The sequence below is a fragment of the Pongo abelii genome, chromosome 9 (assembly GCF_028885655.2).
Source record: "Pongo abelii isolate AG06213 chromosome 9, NHGRI_mPonAbe1-v2.0_pri, whole genome shotgun sequence".
NCBI lineage: Eukaryota > Metazoa > Chordata > Mammalia > Primates > Hominidae > Pongo > Pongo abelii.
Window position 1 is genome coordinate 32,005,984 of NC_071994.2, and position 15,692 is coordinate 32,021,675.

At 39.0% G+C, this 15,692-nt stretch overlaps 1 protein-coding gene across 30 annotated transcripts in view; it reads right to left on the reverse strand.

The window, feature by feature from the left end:
- CD44 (CD44 molecule (IN blood group)) overlaps nt 1-15,692 on the reverse strand; it is a 92,789-nt gene that overhangs the window by 14,607 nt on the left and 62,490 nt on the right. For 3 of the 30 annotated variants that reach the window (XM_054523731.2, XM_024254493.3, XM_024254487.3), the window contains 7 exons: nt 15,553-15,669; nt 13,025-13,153; nt 11,423-11,554; nt 9,476-9,577; nt 7,628-7,717; nt 6,234-6,437; nt 2,781-2,843 (listed from right to left, as the gene is read on the reverse strand). The exons of 1 other annotated variant lie outside the window; for it this stretch is intronic. In XM_054523731.2, coding sequence (XP_054379706.1) covers nt 2,781-2,843; nt 6,234-6,437; nt 7,628-7,717; nt 9,476-9,577; nt 11,423-11,554; nt 13,025-13,153; nt 15,553-15,669 — 837 coding nt within the window. 30 annotated transcript variants of the gene reach the window in all.

Here is a 15,692-nt window from a genome sequence, read left to right on the forward strand (position 1 = left end):
CTGTGCACACTGAAATCTTGATTACAATGGTTATATGGGGAGAAGATGGCTCTTGTTTATGCAATTTGATGCTTTTGTTAAAACTTAAAAGGGAGCAAAACAAGTTCCTACCAGACATCTGGGTGTTTCAACATCCCCTATCCTATGTTGACAGTGGCCTTTGACTTTATAAACCTCCAAAACAGTCCAAGGCCCTTTCCCTACATGCCTTCCAGTGTCCTTAGTAGTTGGCAGGTTTTCACCTGCCCAAGTCATGGGACATTGGCCACCTAAACTGAAGATCTTTGGCCATGAAATCTCCCCAGGAGGTACAGTCACTCTCACTGGGTTTTTTTTTTTTTTTTTCCCTGACTCATAGAAGTCTTTGATATTTGAAAAAGAGACCATTAATGTATCATAATCTCTTTATTTTGATTTTCAAAAAAAAAAAAAAAAAAGAAGAAGTGCTCCCAGCAAGAAAAGATCTGGGTGTGCGTGCAACAAGATGAAACCTCCTGTTTGAACAATAGACACCTGCTCAGAAGCCAAACAAAAGAGACTGGCTCCTGTCCGCCTGATTCTCACTTCAAGCAAAAGCCACAGAGGATGGATGTGAGACAGCAGGTCTTGCCTTGTGCCCTAGATGTCTACAAATCCAGCCAGGGTAGGACTGGCCACAATAGCAAGTTCCACAAAGGAGGAGCACTTGATATTCCTGTTGGGAGATGACATGTAATCTGAGACATGTGCACAGAGATTGTTCAATTGGCTTCAATGGTGAGAAAAGCAGTTTAGCACAGTCTAAGCTTCCAAACTTTAATGTGCATATAAACCACCTGGGTGGGAGAGTATAGTTAAAATGCAGATCCTGATTCAGTAGGTCTGGGTTGACCAGGGATTCTGCATTTCCAACAAGTTCCTAGGTGATGTCCGCACTGATGGTTAAAGAATCACACTTAGAGAGTGGCTGGGGTCTCTTGGTTTTAGAGATCATGCCCCTTAATAATAACTCCCTACTTTTTCAGAGTACTTTCATACTTCTGGTACCCTGTCTTTTTCACAATAACTCTAGGAAGCAACTGAGGCAGATGATTTAATCTCCTTTTTACCAACAAGGAAACTGAGTCTGGGAAATGTTGAGTGCCCTGCCTAAGGTCCCCAGTGAACCTGTGACTTCTGTCTCTATTTCAGAAGCATTTCTAATGAATCCCTACCTCCTAGTGCTCCTCCATAGAGAGTTATCGTGGAAGCCACCGTGTAAATATCCATCTTCATATTTGTTTTCAATGTGTAAACATTTAAACCTGATGGTGAGCCTCACTCAAACTTGGGCATAAAAAGGGAAGACAATGATTGATATGGCTTAAATCATTTACATGGGGTCACCTGGATTTATGATGTTCAGGGAGACCACAGTAAGGCAGCACTGGCAGAACCTCCCAGTAGCCCAGCAGTAGAAGTAATTAGTAAACCTACCTCATGTCAGACTTTTGCAGTGTGAGGTAAGGTTTTTAGGGGTGTGATCTGAATCACAACAAACAGGAGTCTATTTAAGAATTCCTGCCTGGCAGTAATTATGGTCATTATGGAATGTCTTCTCCAGACTGTGCTATGAGAAGTAATACAAGACCCTCCAGGCTTGAAAGGTGGCTCCATCACTCCCTGGTCCTGTCAACTCTGCCAAGTTACTTACCTTCTCTGAGCCTTAGTTTCCTCATCTGTAACATGGGGATAATAATAGTACTTACCTATGTCACAGAGTTTATAGGATGACTGAATGAGTTCATACTAGATAAACTCTATGAATTTGCTGATATCAACCTGTTTTTTTTTGTTTGTTTGTTTGAGACGGAGTCTTGCTCTGTCACCCAGGCTGGAGTGCAGTGGCGCAATCTTGGCTCACTGCAATTCTGCCTGCCAGGTCCAAGCAATTCTCCTGCCTCAGCCTCCTGAGTAGCTGGGATTACAGGTGCGCACGACCACGCCTGGCTAATTTTTGTATTTTTAGTAGAGACAGGGTTGGTCAGGCTGGTCTTGAACTCCTGACCTCGTGATCCGCCTGCCTTGGCCTCCCAAAGTGCTGGGATTACAGGTGTGAGCCACCGCGCCTGACCGATATTGACTTGTTCTTGACCTACAACAATGGCAGTTCCATTTGGCCCAACCTAATACATGTAAAGTGTTTAGAAAGATGCTGCTGGCACACAGTAAATTCCCAACAAATACCAGTGATGATATCATGTGCCAGGATTATGCTAAATGTTTTACATGTATTCTATCATTTAGTTTTTGAAACAATGTCCTGTGACAATTGTTATTATTCCAAGTTTATTAGTTGAGAAATTTTGTCTCAGACCCTTTAAAGCATCTTGCTCAGTTAATATGCGGAGGGCTGGAATCGAACTCAGGCCATTTTTGCTACAAAGCTCAAGCTCTTAATCACTCTGGTGTAGTGCAATGTTAAATTGGGACACTGCCTGAATTCTTCCTGAGGCTTTCAGATGCAAGGCTTTCCTCCAGAGCAGTAGTTCTCAAAGTGCAATCCCTGTCCCAGCAGTGTCAGCATTACCAGGGAACTGATTAGAAATGCAAATGTTTGGGCTCCACCCCAGACCTACTGAATCAAGAACCTTAAGGGTGGGGTCCAGCGTTGTGATTTAATATGCCCTCCCTGCAATTGTGATGTATGCTAAGAAGGTTTGAGAACCACTTCTCTGGAGACACTGACTCACACTTCGTTGGTAGTCATCATCAGGCTCAATGATTATAACAGTGAATGACTAAAGCAGTTTTGAACTCACCAGCTGATTCAGATCCATGAGTGGTATGGGACCCCCCACTGGGGCGGAATGCATCTTGGTCTCCTGTAATGAGCAATCAGGAAGGTCAGTACTGCATGTTTTTACTTACACTCCCATCTGCATTTCCTTACGTTTGCATTCTTATACAGCCTATCACAAAGTTTAGTCTTTTTAAGGTATTCCAAAAAATGATGGCAAAACAGCCTTGAATGGGTCCACAATATTAGTTACTGTTCATTGCTTAATCCACTGATAAATGAGCTAGAGCTTTAATCAGAATTAAGGAAACTGGGGCAGCAAAGGCTAAGAAGGATGACCACAGGAAGTTTTGTAGAAACTTTGTTTTGGTAGAAATCCAAGAACTGTGGTAAGGAACATGCTAACAAAAATATTGTGATATCTTTGCAGGTATGAAGTTGAGACTAGATATTGTACATTTTAAATAAGGACAATATGAATTGGATTATGAGAAACATAATCACTGCAAACGGGCGTACTCTGGCTTAGGGCATGAAACAGAGATTTCTTGGCGGCAGGAAATTAGTATGCAATAAGGAATCTTGGGATTGAATGATGTAAAGATTCAAAGAGAAAGATCAACTACTTATTTTCAAAAAAAGTTGAAAATAAGTAAAAAAGGAAATGGTGAGATGATAGCTAACATGAATAATGTGTATTGGAATATGGGTATTATAGTAAGTTTAAAATAATTTTTTTAAAGTTAAATCTGTAGTTTCAACATGACTAGTTAATATAATCCTAGCTTCTTAAACATCTATCACCAGAAAGCTTTAGCTTAAGACAACCTCATGAATTGCTAAAATCTAAATCCATAGGTCAAATCTTGAATGCAGCATATTAAAACTCTCTCCCCCACCAACATTTTTCAAAAGCATACTGGAATCTTTTTTATTTTAATCACAGGACAATGCTTACATAAAATGGCTACAGTTATCCATTATGAAGGCACCTTACAAGGAATCTATAGTAACCTGATCATCACCATTTCCTTGATTAGAGAAGGTGGAAGCGGGTGACACTTAGTCACCTGTGTAATTATATTGAAGAGACAGACTGCTCTGTTCCTTGGTTGATGGTTAAAACAAATGAAAACAACATTTGCTGAAATGCCACACCAATACTCCCACTACCAAAATCACCATCACCGTCACCATCCCATCACCATCATTATCACCATCACCATCACCAACACCACCACTGCCACCATGATTCTAAATGCTTTAGTTCTTTTTTGGGGGACTGAGCCTCGTTCTGTCGCCCAGGCTGGAGTGCAGTGGCACAATCTCGGCTCACTGCAACCTCCAATTCCTGGGTTCAAGTGATTCTAATGCCTTAGACTCCTGAGTAGGTGAGACTACAAGCACCTGCCACCATGCCTGGCTAATTTTTTGTATTTTTAGTAGAGACGGGGTTTCACTATGTTGGCCAGGCTGGTCTCAGACTCCTGACCTCAAGTGATCCGCTCGCTTCAACAAATGCTTTAGTTCTTAACATTAAGCATAAAGACTGAGAAAAATGTATAGACATAAATGAGATTTATGTGGGTGAGTGTTTTTGAAGAAAACCAAGGATGAGAATTGGGTGACTTAATTGTCTAATCCATGGAGAATTATGGAAAATCTGTCCTTACCACTGCGGAAATCAGAAAGAATCAGTGTCTGTGAATATCAGTCTTGTAAAAAGCATTTGATTTACTAACATTAGGCTGGCTATAAGCATTCTAGGGTACTGTGACTATTAAAATTGCCATTTAAAATTTAAATTCATGGCTGGGCGTGGTGGCTTACGTCTGTAATCCCAGCACTTTGGGAGGCTGAGGATGGTGGATCACTTGAGGTCAGGAGTTCCACACCAGCCTGGCCAACATGGTGAAACCCCATTTCTACTAAAAATAAAAAAAATTAGCCGGGCATGGTGGCACACATCTGTAATCCCAGCTACTCAGGAGGCTGAGGCAAGAGAATCGCTTGAACCCGGGAGGCAGAGGTTGCAGTGAGCCGAGATCGCGCCACTGTACTACAGCGTGGGTGACAGGGCAAGACTCTTTAAAAAAAAAAAAAAAATTAAATTCATTGGGTTGCACAACAGGCTTTCTTATGCCAAAAGAAATGAGACAGCACTAAAAGATTTTCTGAAGAATACTGACAATGGTACTTGGAATTTTTAATAAATGAGAGCAGAACAATGCTGAATAAAGAACTAAGGAGTGTAAGGGGCTTTGTCTTGCCAATATTGCAGAAGTTAGCGTTTTCTTAAACTGTTTTTCTTGAAGCTCCGGGGTAGGCCACCCAGAGAAATGAGGCCAAGCATGTGGCATTCTGAATTTTCTGTCCCTGCATCACAACCATCATCTGTTTTACATATTGGATTCTCATGGAGGCTGAGGCAGGAGAATTGCTTGAACTCAGGAGGTGGAGGTTGAGGTGAGCCAAGATCACACCATTGGACTCCAGCCTGGGCAACAAGAGTGAAACTCCGTCTCAAAAAAAAAAAATTATATATATATATGCACACATATAAATTCTTCTTTTTCTTTTTTGGGGGGAGGAGAGAAGATCTCTGCTCCAAAATTATGTATCTAAAGTCTCTAATCTTGAATATGCCTTAGTGATTGTGTTACAAAGCAATTGAAAAAGTAGTACTAGGAAAACAGAATCTGTTTTTTATTTCTTCACTACAGTGGGCGTTTTCCATTTCCCCTTTCTTCACTGTTAATTTCTTAATACAAATGGAGAAGCAAAGAAAAGCAGAAGCAGAGATGACTACTTATTTGAGAAAAAAAAAGACTTATTCTAGGTCCGTGTCAAACTTCATTGAATAAATTATCTTCAGTCCTCTCTTCACTGTTACAATAAGAGAAATGGTCCCTATTCATTAATACTAGATTAAATCATGAACATTTTAAGTGTGCATCAGAACTAGAAGAGGTTTATCCATCACCAAAAGTAAAACTGATCAATCTATCACCAAAACAAGATAATAATTTCAGAGCAAAGATACTAGTATATAGAAATTATTCACCTGTAGGATAAAACCTTACAAAATAAGTAGCGTATATTAGTCGAATTAAACGGAATTGCTAAAATTTGACTATTTTGACCTGCAAAAATATCAGTTTCATGTGGTTCAACTTCATATATCACAAGATAAGACAAAGAAAGCAATTCCATCATAACAGCCAAGTTGTACACATAACACACACACACATGCAAACACAGACAAATGGAAAAAACACTGGCAAAAGGAAGCATTTTTTTATCTAAAATATACCCAAGTTTATTTGCACCAGAATTGATAACCAATAATGAAAGACATTTCCATATCACAAACTAGTCCAATCCCAGACTACACAGAAAATGTCCTCTGTAATATGAAACTATATATTGTTTCTTTATATAGAGAAAGCAAACTAGATAATAAATGCCAAATTACCTGATAAGGAATGATTGACATTAGAGTTGGAATCTCCAACAGTAACTTCAGTAACTCCAAAGGACCCAGTCTTAACTGAGGTCACTGGGATAAAGGTCCTGCTTTCCTTCGTGTTTGGGTAATGAGAGGTATAACCTTCCAGTAAAGTAGTTGAGCCTTCAGAATGATTTGGGTCTCTTCTTCCACCTGTGACATCATTCCTATCTGTGTGGAGGTGGAATCAGTGATGAACCCCTATTTGTAAGATCACCACCCACCATGTGCTTGTCTCCAGAACACACAATTGCTGCAAAAGCTTTCCACTTGTTATCCATAAATAGGGAGCAATAGAGTGAAGTCTGTCATACTATTGAACAGAATAAATATTTTGCAATAGACACCACTTGGACATCACTCAACAGAAGAGATTTTGGTGATCTTAATACCCAGAATTGGCATTTGTTGCAACATCTGCTTGGGTTATTAGGTAAGGTTATGTCACTACAACTGTGATCTTGAAGTCAGCTGAGGTACTAGATAATCTTGAGTTCTTTCTCAATTGGATCATCTTTGATGTAGTGGAGGAAACATACCATTGGATTGAAAGATAAAATTTTGCTGCCTGCAATTAAAATAGCAAATGCATGGTTTCAAAGGCCTGCGGCTACTAATTTAATTATTATTTTCTTTTCCAGAAGGGACTGCTTTTTAGTCATCAGCACCATGGAGGTCCAGAGGACAAAAGGCAAAACAATATTATCGTGAGGATTATAAAGTGATATAATCAGACATTTATGCCAATTATAAATCATACTGCAAAAGAACTGAAATCATAGCAAACAGTCTATTGGACCACAACGCAATCAAATTTGAAATCAAGACTAAGAAACTCACTCAAAACCATACAATTACATGGAAATTGAATAACCTGCTCCTGAATGACTTTTGGGTAAATAATGAAATTAATGCAGAAATCAAGAAGTTCTTTGAAACTAATAAGAACAAAGATACAACGTATCAGAATCTCTGGGACACAGCTAAGGCAGTAGTAAGAGGGAAATTTATAGCACTAAATTTAAATGCCCACATAAAAAAGTTAGAAAGATCTCAAGTTAACAAAAATAAATAAATAAAATAAATCATATATAAGCAATCCATTATTGTTAAAACAAATCACTAACTCTAGAGTGAAAGAAACCCAACTTTTAAGATTAAGAAATGTAGTTTGCACTTAATGTACAAAGAGGTATATAAAACAGAAAAATCAGAGAACCACCACCAGACGCACCTTTTGATTAAAAGTAACAGTGTAATGGCAGCTAATGGATGCACCTCCACCAAAGACACCGCAAAAGTACCCATAATTGATTGATTCTTATCAATAGCTGAAGCCAACTAGGTTTTATAATCCTTACTGCTTGATGTCAGAGTAGAAGTTGTTGGATGGTCTTTATCTTCTTCCAAGCCTTCATGTGATGTAGAGAAGCTCTGAGAATTACTCTGCTCTGTTTCAATGAGGAATGAATCCAGTGTTAATTTGAAGCTACGGTACAAATCCTGTTATCTGCTAGCAGGGAAGATCTAGCTACAGTAGAGTCAGATGGATAGGTGCATAGGAAGACCAAGGCTTGTGCACACCATTCTCCTCTGATCGATAGAAATATACAGAAGAATTCTATTTTGCCTCTAGTTGGTTCTGAAGACCCTTTATTTCTCAGTATAATCATCAAAGGTAAAGTGGCAAGGTGAAGACTGAGCCAAAACTTTGCCTATCCTGGATTGTCCAGGCGCAATTGTAGCATTGCTCCCAGTCACTCCAGAAAACCAGAGAACATAGAGACATGGAAAAAAGAATATTTGAATCCCAATGCTACTATCAGTAATCAAAAGCACCTAACTGTGTGTCAAGAAATGTGACTGCAGGGAAAATGAACACTATGATAGCCTGTAGTCTACTTGTAATCACAAAAGAAAAAGAAGCCTATCTAGAATAACTTACTCAAGTAACACAGATCAAATTTATACAAGGAAATACTTAACTACCTTGTAAAGGTCATTAAATTAAAGTTACCATTTTACTCCATTATTAAGTTTTTTTTAATTTCACCTGTGTATGGGGATTTTCATCACTGCACCAAGGAAACGCTTGCCTGGGCAAACACAGGGCCCTCAGTGACATATATCAACTGGAGGTTGACCCATTGCCCATATCTAAAATCACTTGGACTGTTTCAAGTTTATTTCTTTTGTGTTCTTTTAAGAAAGGTACTGACCTCTGAGTTGCAGGTGCAAAAACTTCATAAAGCACACCCATAAGCCATGCCCACCACCAAATAAATATTACAACCAGGAGAAAGACAGCCACCAAATCCCAAACCCAATGTCAGAACAAAAGCCAACAGTGACATAAAATGGAAATATAAGTCCTTCTTTGGCAAGGGCCATTCATAGGCTTATTTGCATCTCCTTTGACGCTTAACGCTGTGCTATTTACATTGCTGGCAATCAATACATGCTTGCTGATTTTTTTCCTTTGCCTAAAGGGCTCATATGAAGGACTCTGCCCATTATGTGTGGCAAGCAGTAAAGTGGGACCTTCTTAATTCTAGATTTCTTTTGTATTCTTCAAAGAAATTATGAATGACTTTAGGCTGATCTCTAGGACATCCCTGCACATATAGTAGAAATTAAGGCTACTAGAAGTTGAATATTTCTTAGTGATAGAAAGAGATACTAGCAATTTTTTGTTGTTGTTGTTGTTCCAGGGATCCTGCCAGCTTTGTTGATTGTCAATATCATGCCTTGCCTCTCCTCTGAGAACTGATGTGATCTCTAAGATTATCGGCCCCAAAAATGTCTTTTTACAACCATGCAAGCAATCCTACCCCTCTTCTGCACTGGCTGGAGGAAAGATGGACATTGAAAGGAAATGGTCAGTTAAAACATAGAGAAATCACTATCCTGGAAGTGGGCTTGCGTTTCACTGGCATAACTACTTAGAGAATGAAAATGGAGTTGAATAGAGTCCTACTTTTTCTTAAAACACAAAGTCATTGAATCTGGAAGGCACAAAGAAATGAAGGGGAAATCAGGTTGAGAGACCTCCACAAGAAATATAGACAATAAAGACAGTTTCACACTCTGGGCTGAGGTAAGCCACATAGCACCATTCCACCACCAAAGCTCTGCATCTTGGCCAATAGGGAGTAAGAGATGAAGCAGGAATACAAGTCAATAAAGTGGCTGAGCATCGTTATTCTTACGCGTTGTCATTGAAAGAGGTCCTGTCCTGTCCAAGTCTTCCACCAAACCTGTGTTTGGATTTGCAGTAGGCTGAAGCGTTGTACTATGACTGGAGTCCATATCTGAAGGAATCAATATTAGTGTTATTGCTTGATTTCCCAAACCACTACCTGAAGGTGGCTTATGGTCTACAACTGATTTTTTAAAATATTCACATCTGGCCAAGAGGAAAGAAAGCACATACTGACTATATCTCCTGAACTGAGATAGATTATTGTTTCATCAAAGAGCACCACAACAAGTAACTGGCTTTCTTTGAAGGACCGAATTACATGAAAGCTATGATGCGTGTTTGTTTTTGCTGAGTCTGGAAAGACTCTACATGAGCACATGATGGAACACCCAAATCTTGCAGAGAGACAGAAACATTGCCTTTTTTACAGAAACATGCAATCTGACACATGGAGAAAAGACAAAGTGTGCTGGCTCAGGCACCATTTTATCCCCTCCCCCTTACCAACCAAAGGGGCTTTTAAAAATAGCCCTCTTCCCCCCCTTTAGTCTTTTTTTCTTCACAAAGTGAATACGCAAATAAACACAAAATCGTCATCCAATACCACCTTTACAGAAAGTATACAGGGGCAAGAAATAAGAAGCAGTGGATGTCATTGAATTATTCTTCCCAAAAACCCAAGTATAAGCGGTCTTTAAAATTTAACATGTACAATGTTGAGTAGTGCAGAAATTTCACTGAAATACTTGTAAATGTTGTTTTTAATAGTTATCACAGATCTACTCTGCTGAAATAGGAAGTCTTGAGTGAAATAGAGGCCAAACAACTCATAAACCCCATCGATATTTCTGGCTGTCAATTCAGTCAAAGTCTATCCACATCACTGCCTCTGGGGGAGATTTAATCAGTTCCAGTGAAGCACCAGAATACTGGGTACCCAGGTCTGCACTGCAGCCTTTCAACACTAAATATTCAAGATTCAACACTAAAATATTCAAGATCTTTGTAGGACAAAAATGTGGTGACCCTATTATCCCAGATTTCAAACAAGAGCAAGTGCTAACCTGAATCAAAACCACAAATGGACATTCTCCCAGAAAAAGTCCCACTTGATGATGGGCTCTAGACTCTTGTTCATCTTCCCCCTTATAAGTAGAGTCCTTCAAGAGTTATCATACCATTGTGTAGTTGAAGCCAATTGTATTGTCCTTGACATGTTCATTAATTTAATGGAATCTCTTTCTCTTCATCAGTACATAGAATTAATATTGATTCTGAAGATCTTTGCCTGGCTTGGTTTTCCCCCATGGGTGTCCTCAGAGCTCCAGCTGCCATGTGCAAACTGATGTGTGCTGGGTCTGCCTGTGGTACTTCAGTCACTCAACATAATGGCCCCTGCCTAGCCGTTCAAACACATCTTCCCTTGTGAAAAATGGATCCACTCACTCGACATATTCATTCCTTGGCTTTTCTTCCTTCACGTTTCTCCTTACAGGAGTCTCCTTCTTAGGAAAACTGCCCCCCCCAACCCCCACCACCCACTTCTTTTCTCTGACTATCCAGGGTTTTTTTATTTTTCATAAACCAAGTCCAATTCTCCTTTCTGTGATGCTGTGGTGGGCAGGGAGAGGTTCTCAGAATTTCTTTAGCGTTTATTGTTGGCAACATTCATTTCATATCTATTACTTACTGCCTCACACAGATATATTTTGACAATAAGTGTTTTCTTTTGCCAACTCTCCTGCTAAATTCTTTACTTTCAGCTCAGAACTTCATATGAACTTCAGGTGAGTACGCGTATCACTCCTACCAAGAAAACTAATTTTTGAACAACCTCAAGTCCTTCAGGAAAGTAGTTTGGTCTAAAACCAAGGGCATATTTCTAGGAAAATAGTCAGCAGTCACTCAGTGGATTTCAAAAAACATAATATATAAAAATCTCAGAGGCTATTACCCATCCTTCTTCCTGCTTGATGACCTCGTCCCATGGGGTGTGAGATTGGGTCGAAGAAATCAGTCCAGGAACTGTCCTCTGGGCTTGGTGTTGTCCTTCCTTGCATTGGATGGCTGGTATGAGCTGAGGCTGCTGTGGCCATGCAGTTCGAGCAATTGTCAAAGTGTTAATGGATGCTTGGTCAGGGATACACTGATTTTATTTTTAAAAAAGACTTTATTCTCTAGACAAGACAATGAAATCATCTTCCTTGTATAGAGGACAAGGAAGTTGCATAAACGCAGAATGTTTCAGCAGCTTTGGGTTGACTTATGCTCATTTTCTTCTTAGCAATCAGCATGTGAACTGGAGGACACAAAAGCATTAACAACTCCTGCAGTGCAGAGAGGATGAGTTACAGACATCAAAGAAAGATGAAGGAGAAGTACTTCTTGACCCATGCCATGCTGCCACAGTCACCTAAAGGCAGAAGTGTAAAAGCCCGAGTGCATGATGTTATTCTGAGACAACCATATTCCAGCCAAATACACATTAGGCTGGAAGTGATCTCAGGAAAGGAATCAGGTAACAGCTTTCCATGTGATCAATATGAAAGTCAATGCCATTTATCTCAAAAGCATGAATGGAATCCGTTAGAAGCATTACCTTCTAACAATGGGATTTATGGCATAAATGACATATAAGAAAGCAACACATGCCTTGCTTCATTCTGAGCCAATGAAGAAGTATAGGTAGAAAAGATTACAATACCATCCTCTTAGCAACAACCACACCACATAGACAATCACAGAATCCATTGCTCTACCAGGAATTCATTTAGAACTTGCCATGCCCCAGAAGGACATGATGCATTATCTTCTATATTGCAAATAGAAATATGGGAATATTTCTCACTGATACCAAGTGAGAATATGGAATTCACATTCTTTATAAGGCAGGACACATTTTAATACCTATGTCACACAGACAAAAGAATCCTGCATGGGAGCTTGCAGAGCCAAGTTATCTGGTATCACTTAGAGATGATAATAAGACTTGATTCCAATTTCCACAATCTCACAGTTCAAGAATAGAGAAGATGCCTTTTTTATACTCAAAAACAAATTACTGAACAGGCATGGCCAAAAGGCCAAATGACATCAGACAGGTGTCAATTTTCACATAATGCCTGACTCTATTTCTTCAAACACTGGAGTTCTGAAAAAATGCTTTCTCACAGCCAGACTTTGCAGAATCATATTGTAAAGTCTGGACCCACATTATAGAGTAGATTCCTTTATACAACAGACAGGGATATTTTATCAGGCCTCTGCTACAATCTCACTAGATAATGCCCAAAACTCGATGTGAAAGAGACATGTTCAAGGGCATTTTCTCTGTGTTTCCTGTTCTTATTCGTAACTGGCTTGTATCCATTCCTGTTCAGGTGACTTGTTATGAGCCTTTAAGGTTTGGCTCTGTGTGAACTGCAGCATAATTTATTAAGTAACCTAACATCTTGTGACAATTCCTCCAGTGTCCTTTTGTTCAATGTCCTCGATGTCTATGGCTTAACCCAAAAGGAAGTTTCCATCCAAATTTACTTGTTAAACCATCCATTACCAGCTGTCCCTGTTGTCGAATGGGAGTCTTCTCTGGGTGTTTGGCGATATCCCTCATGCCATCTGTTGCCAAACCACTGTTCCTTCTGGGTAGCTCTTTCTTCCGTTGTACTACTAGGAGTTGCCTGGACTGTGAGAAGAATATCAGTCGGGAGACATAAATGTCCATTTTCCTCGCCAATAGCTGTCAACATATCTTTCTACTTTAAGGGCAGATACACATGGAGAGAGAAGGTAGAAAAGAAAGGCACCAAGGAAACAGGCCACAGATATTCTAAAAGGGATATTAGAAATCAAATGATCCAAATGTTTAATTTTTCAGCTGGGAAAATTGTGGTCCCAAGAGATTCTGATTTGTTCAAAATCATATGACTAAGCAGACCACAGCTGATGAATTCTCATAGTTCTATGAGTTATTATTATTTTTATTTTACTGTAGTGAATGGCTTCACATACCCTGTCTGAGAAAACCATTCAAAGAATAATCTCTTTGCTCCAGTCATTTTGATGAAAGGAAAATACTGTATAACAACTAATGACAAGATCAGCGCATTAGGAGACCTTCTCAAATGGTGGTCATGTAACCCATAATCGCACACACTGGAAATGCACCAGCAGTGGATTTGCCCAGGAGGAAAGATGTTGGGATGGCTTGGATGCTATTCCACTAACACATTATGTGGTAATGTCCACATGGCACCTAAAATTGCTAAAATCACTTTTTAACAAAATTATTTCAGTTGACGAAAACTATCCAAGCCAGTTTGAGGCATTATACAAATAATAGTGTGTGACAGGCTTAAAATTTCAACCATCATTTTAAAAAGGACAAAATCAAGAGAATAAAATTCCATCAAGGTGTCTTCAGGAAAAGTCAGAAAGCCACCAACACTTTTGTCTATAGCAGCTTGTAACAATTTTTTTTTTTTTTAGTTTATCAAGAAAATGAGAGCCTATAAACTTGCCAAGTCAGAGTACTTTTTTGCAACTTGTAAAAATGGTTGTATTTCCTTATCTTAGAAAATGATATGTGTGATTTGGTGACAGTAATGACATTTAAAAAATAAAACCGTCCTCATTTTACCCTTCCATTGGCCAAGCCATTATTGGGTTAACTGGTTATCCAGGAGGAGGGGGAAAAAAGCCAAAATCTTAAGTTTTACAAAACTCCCACTGACTAAATCACTAATTCCCAATAAATAATGAAGTTAGAAAAACCACTGAATGTAATTACAAAAAAGGGAAAATTGACCCAAACATAGACTGCCATGTTACTCAAAGTTTAAATAAAAGAAAGAAGAAAGTGTATGTGTGTGACTGTATAGAACACTATACTCCTTCTATCACTAATTTTATAAACATAATGATTTTTTTAAGTACCCATAACCCTTTATTGTTTTCAGCCTAAATAGGAATGGGTTAGCAAAACATATGATTTCTATTGTAAAAGATGAAGGTTGACTTTCTTCTAGAAGTTGTGATGTTAATTTGATAAAGCCCAGAGGTCACCAATCAGATCCCTTTGAGTTTCGCAAATATTCATAAGATAATTGTTATAGTTGTTACTGTCTTCTCTTTGTCGAGTTATACTCTGTCTGAATTTTCACCGACCCTCTAGTCCTAATGCCCCACAAGCACCACCTTTTGACAATAAGCTCATTATTTCCAAGTCTCTAAAGTAGCTTTCTGGTCTTTAAGTACAAACTGTCTAAAATAATTTCTAAGATATACTGTTAGGGCTCTAAGGGAGTGGAACAAAATCCTATTCCAAAGAGATTTATGCTTCCTCTGTATTTCCTTTTCTTATCAGACTTCTTTGTTAACTTAGCCCCTAAGCTTTATGCATACATCACATCTACTGGGGTTTGTAATGGGATGTAAGGTCTGCTGGATATATTCAGTACAATGTCTAACCTCTATCCTAGCTGATACCTGAAACTTTTCTTTTGTTGTCTGAAGACACCCCTCAAGCCATAGATTCCCAAAGCCCTTAAAAACAGAAAAAGAAGCAGCGGTAGAATTCAAATGTAGACCATAAGAGCTACCAACTTTGCTCTAAAGAGTACAAGGGATGTCTTTCTATGGAACAGTCAGCGACAGAATGCAAAAAAGAAACTGTATTCATCAAAGATCTTCATAGAAAATAAGGATTCCAAAGATCAATTCGCTTGACAAGCTTTCTTTCCAGATTCCACTACTAAGCACCAAAAGAACACACTGTTTGCCACACATTTCAATGAACACACACAAGTTACCCAAATGGAACCTCTAGGAAACTTTAACACAAAAATCGTATCTAGATCTACTTCTTAAAATATTTTGGCCTTTGGGCAACCTGATGAGTTATCATTTTCCTTCCAATTTTTAAAATTTGTGTGCAGGTATAGCAGCTTTTCAGGCTCTAAGAATAAAAGAAATTACTGAGTGGAAACAGAAAATGTGGCCAGTTTCTAAACAAAATCTTCCCTATTGCTGGAATGTCTTCACTAATTCATCTAACCCAGAACTGCCGACCGCCATCTTGCTTACTTGTGCTTGTAGAATGTGGGATCTCTTCTTCCTCATGATGCTCATGGTGAATGACGGGAGGGTGTGCTTCTGGGTTCCAGTTTCCTTCATAAGCAGTGGTGCCATTTCTGTCTACATCTGCTGTGATGATGGTTAAATAC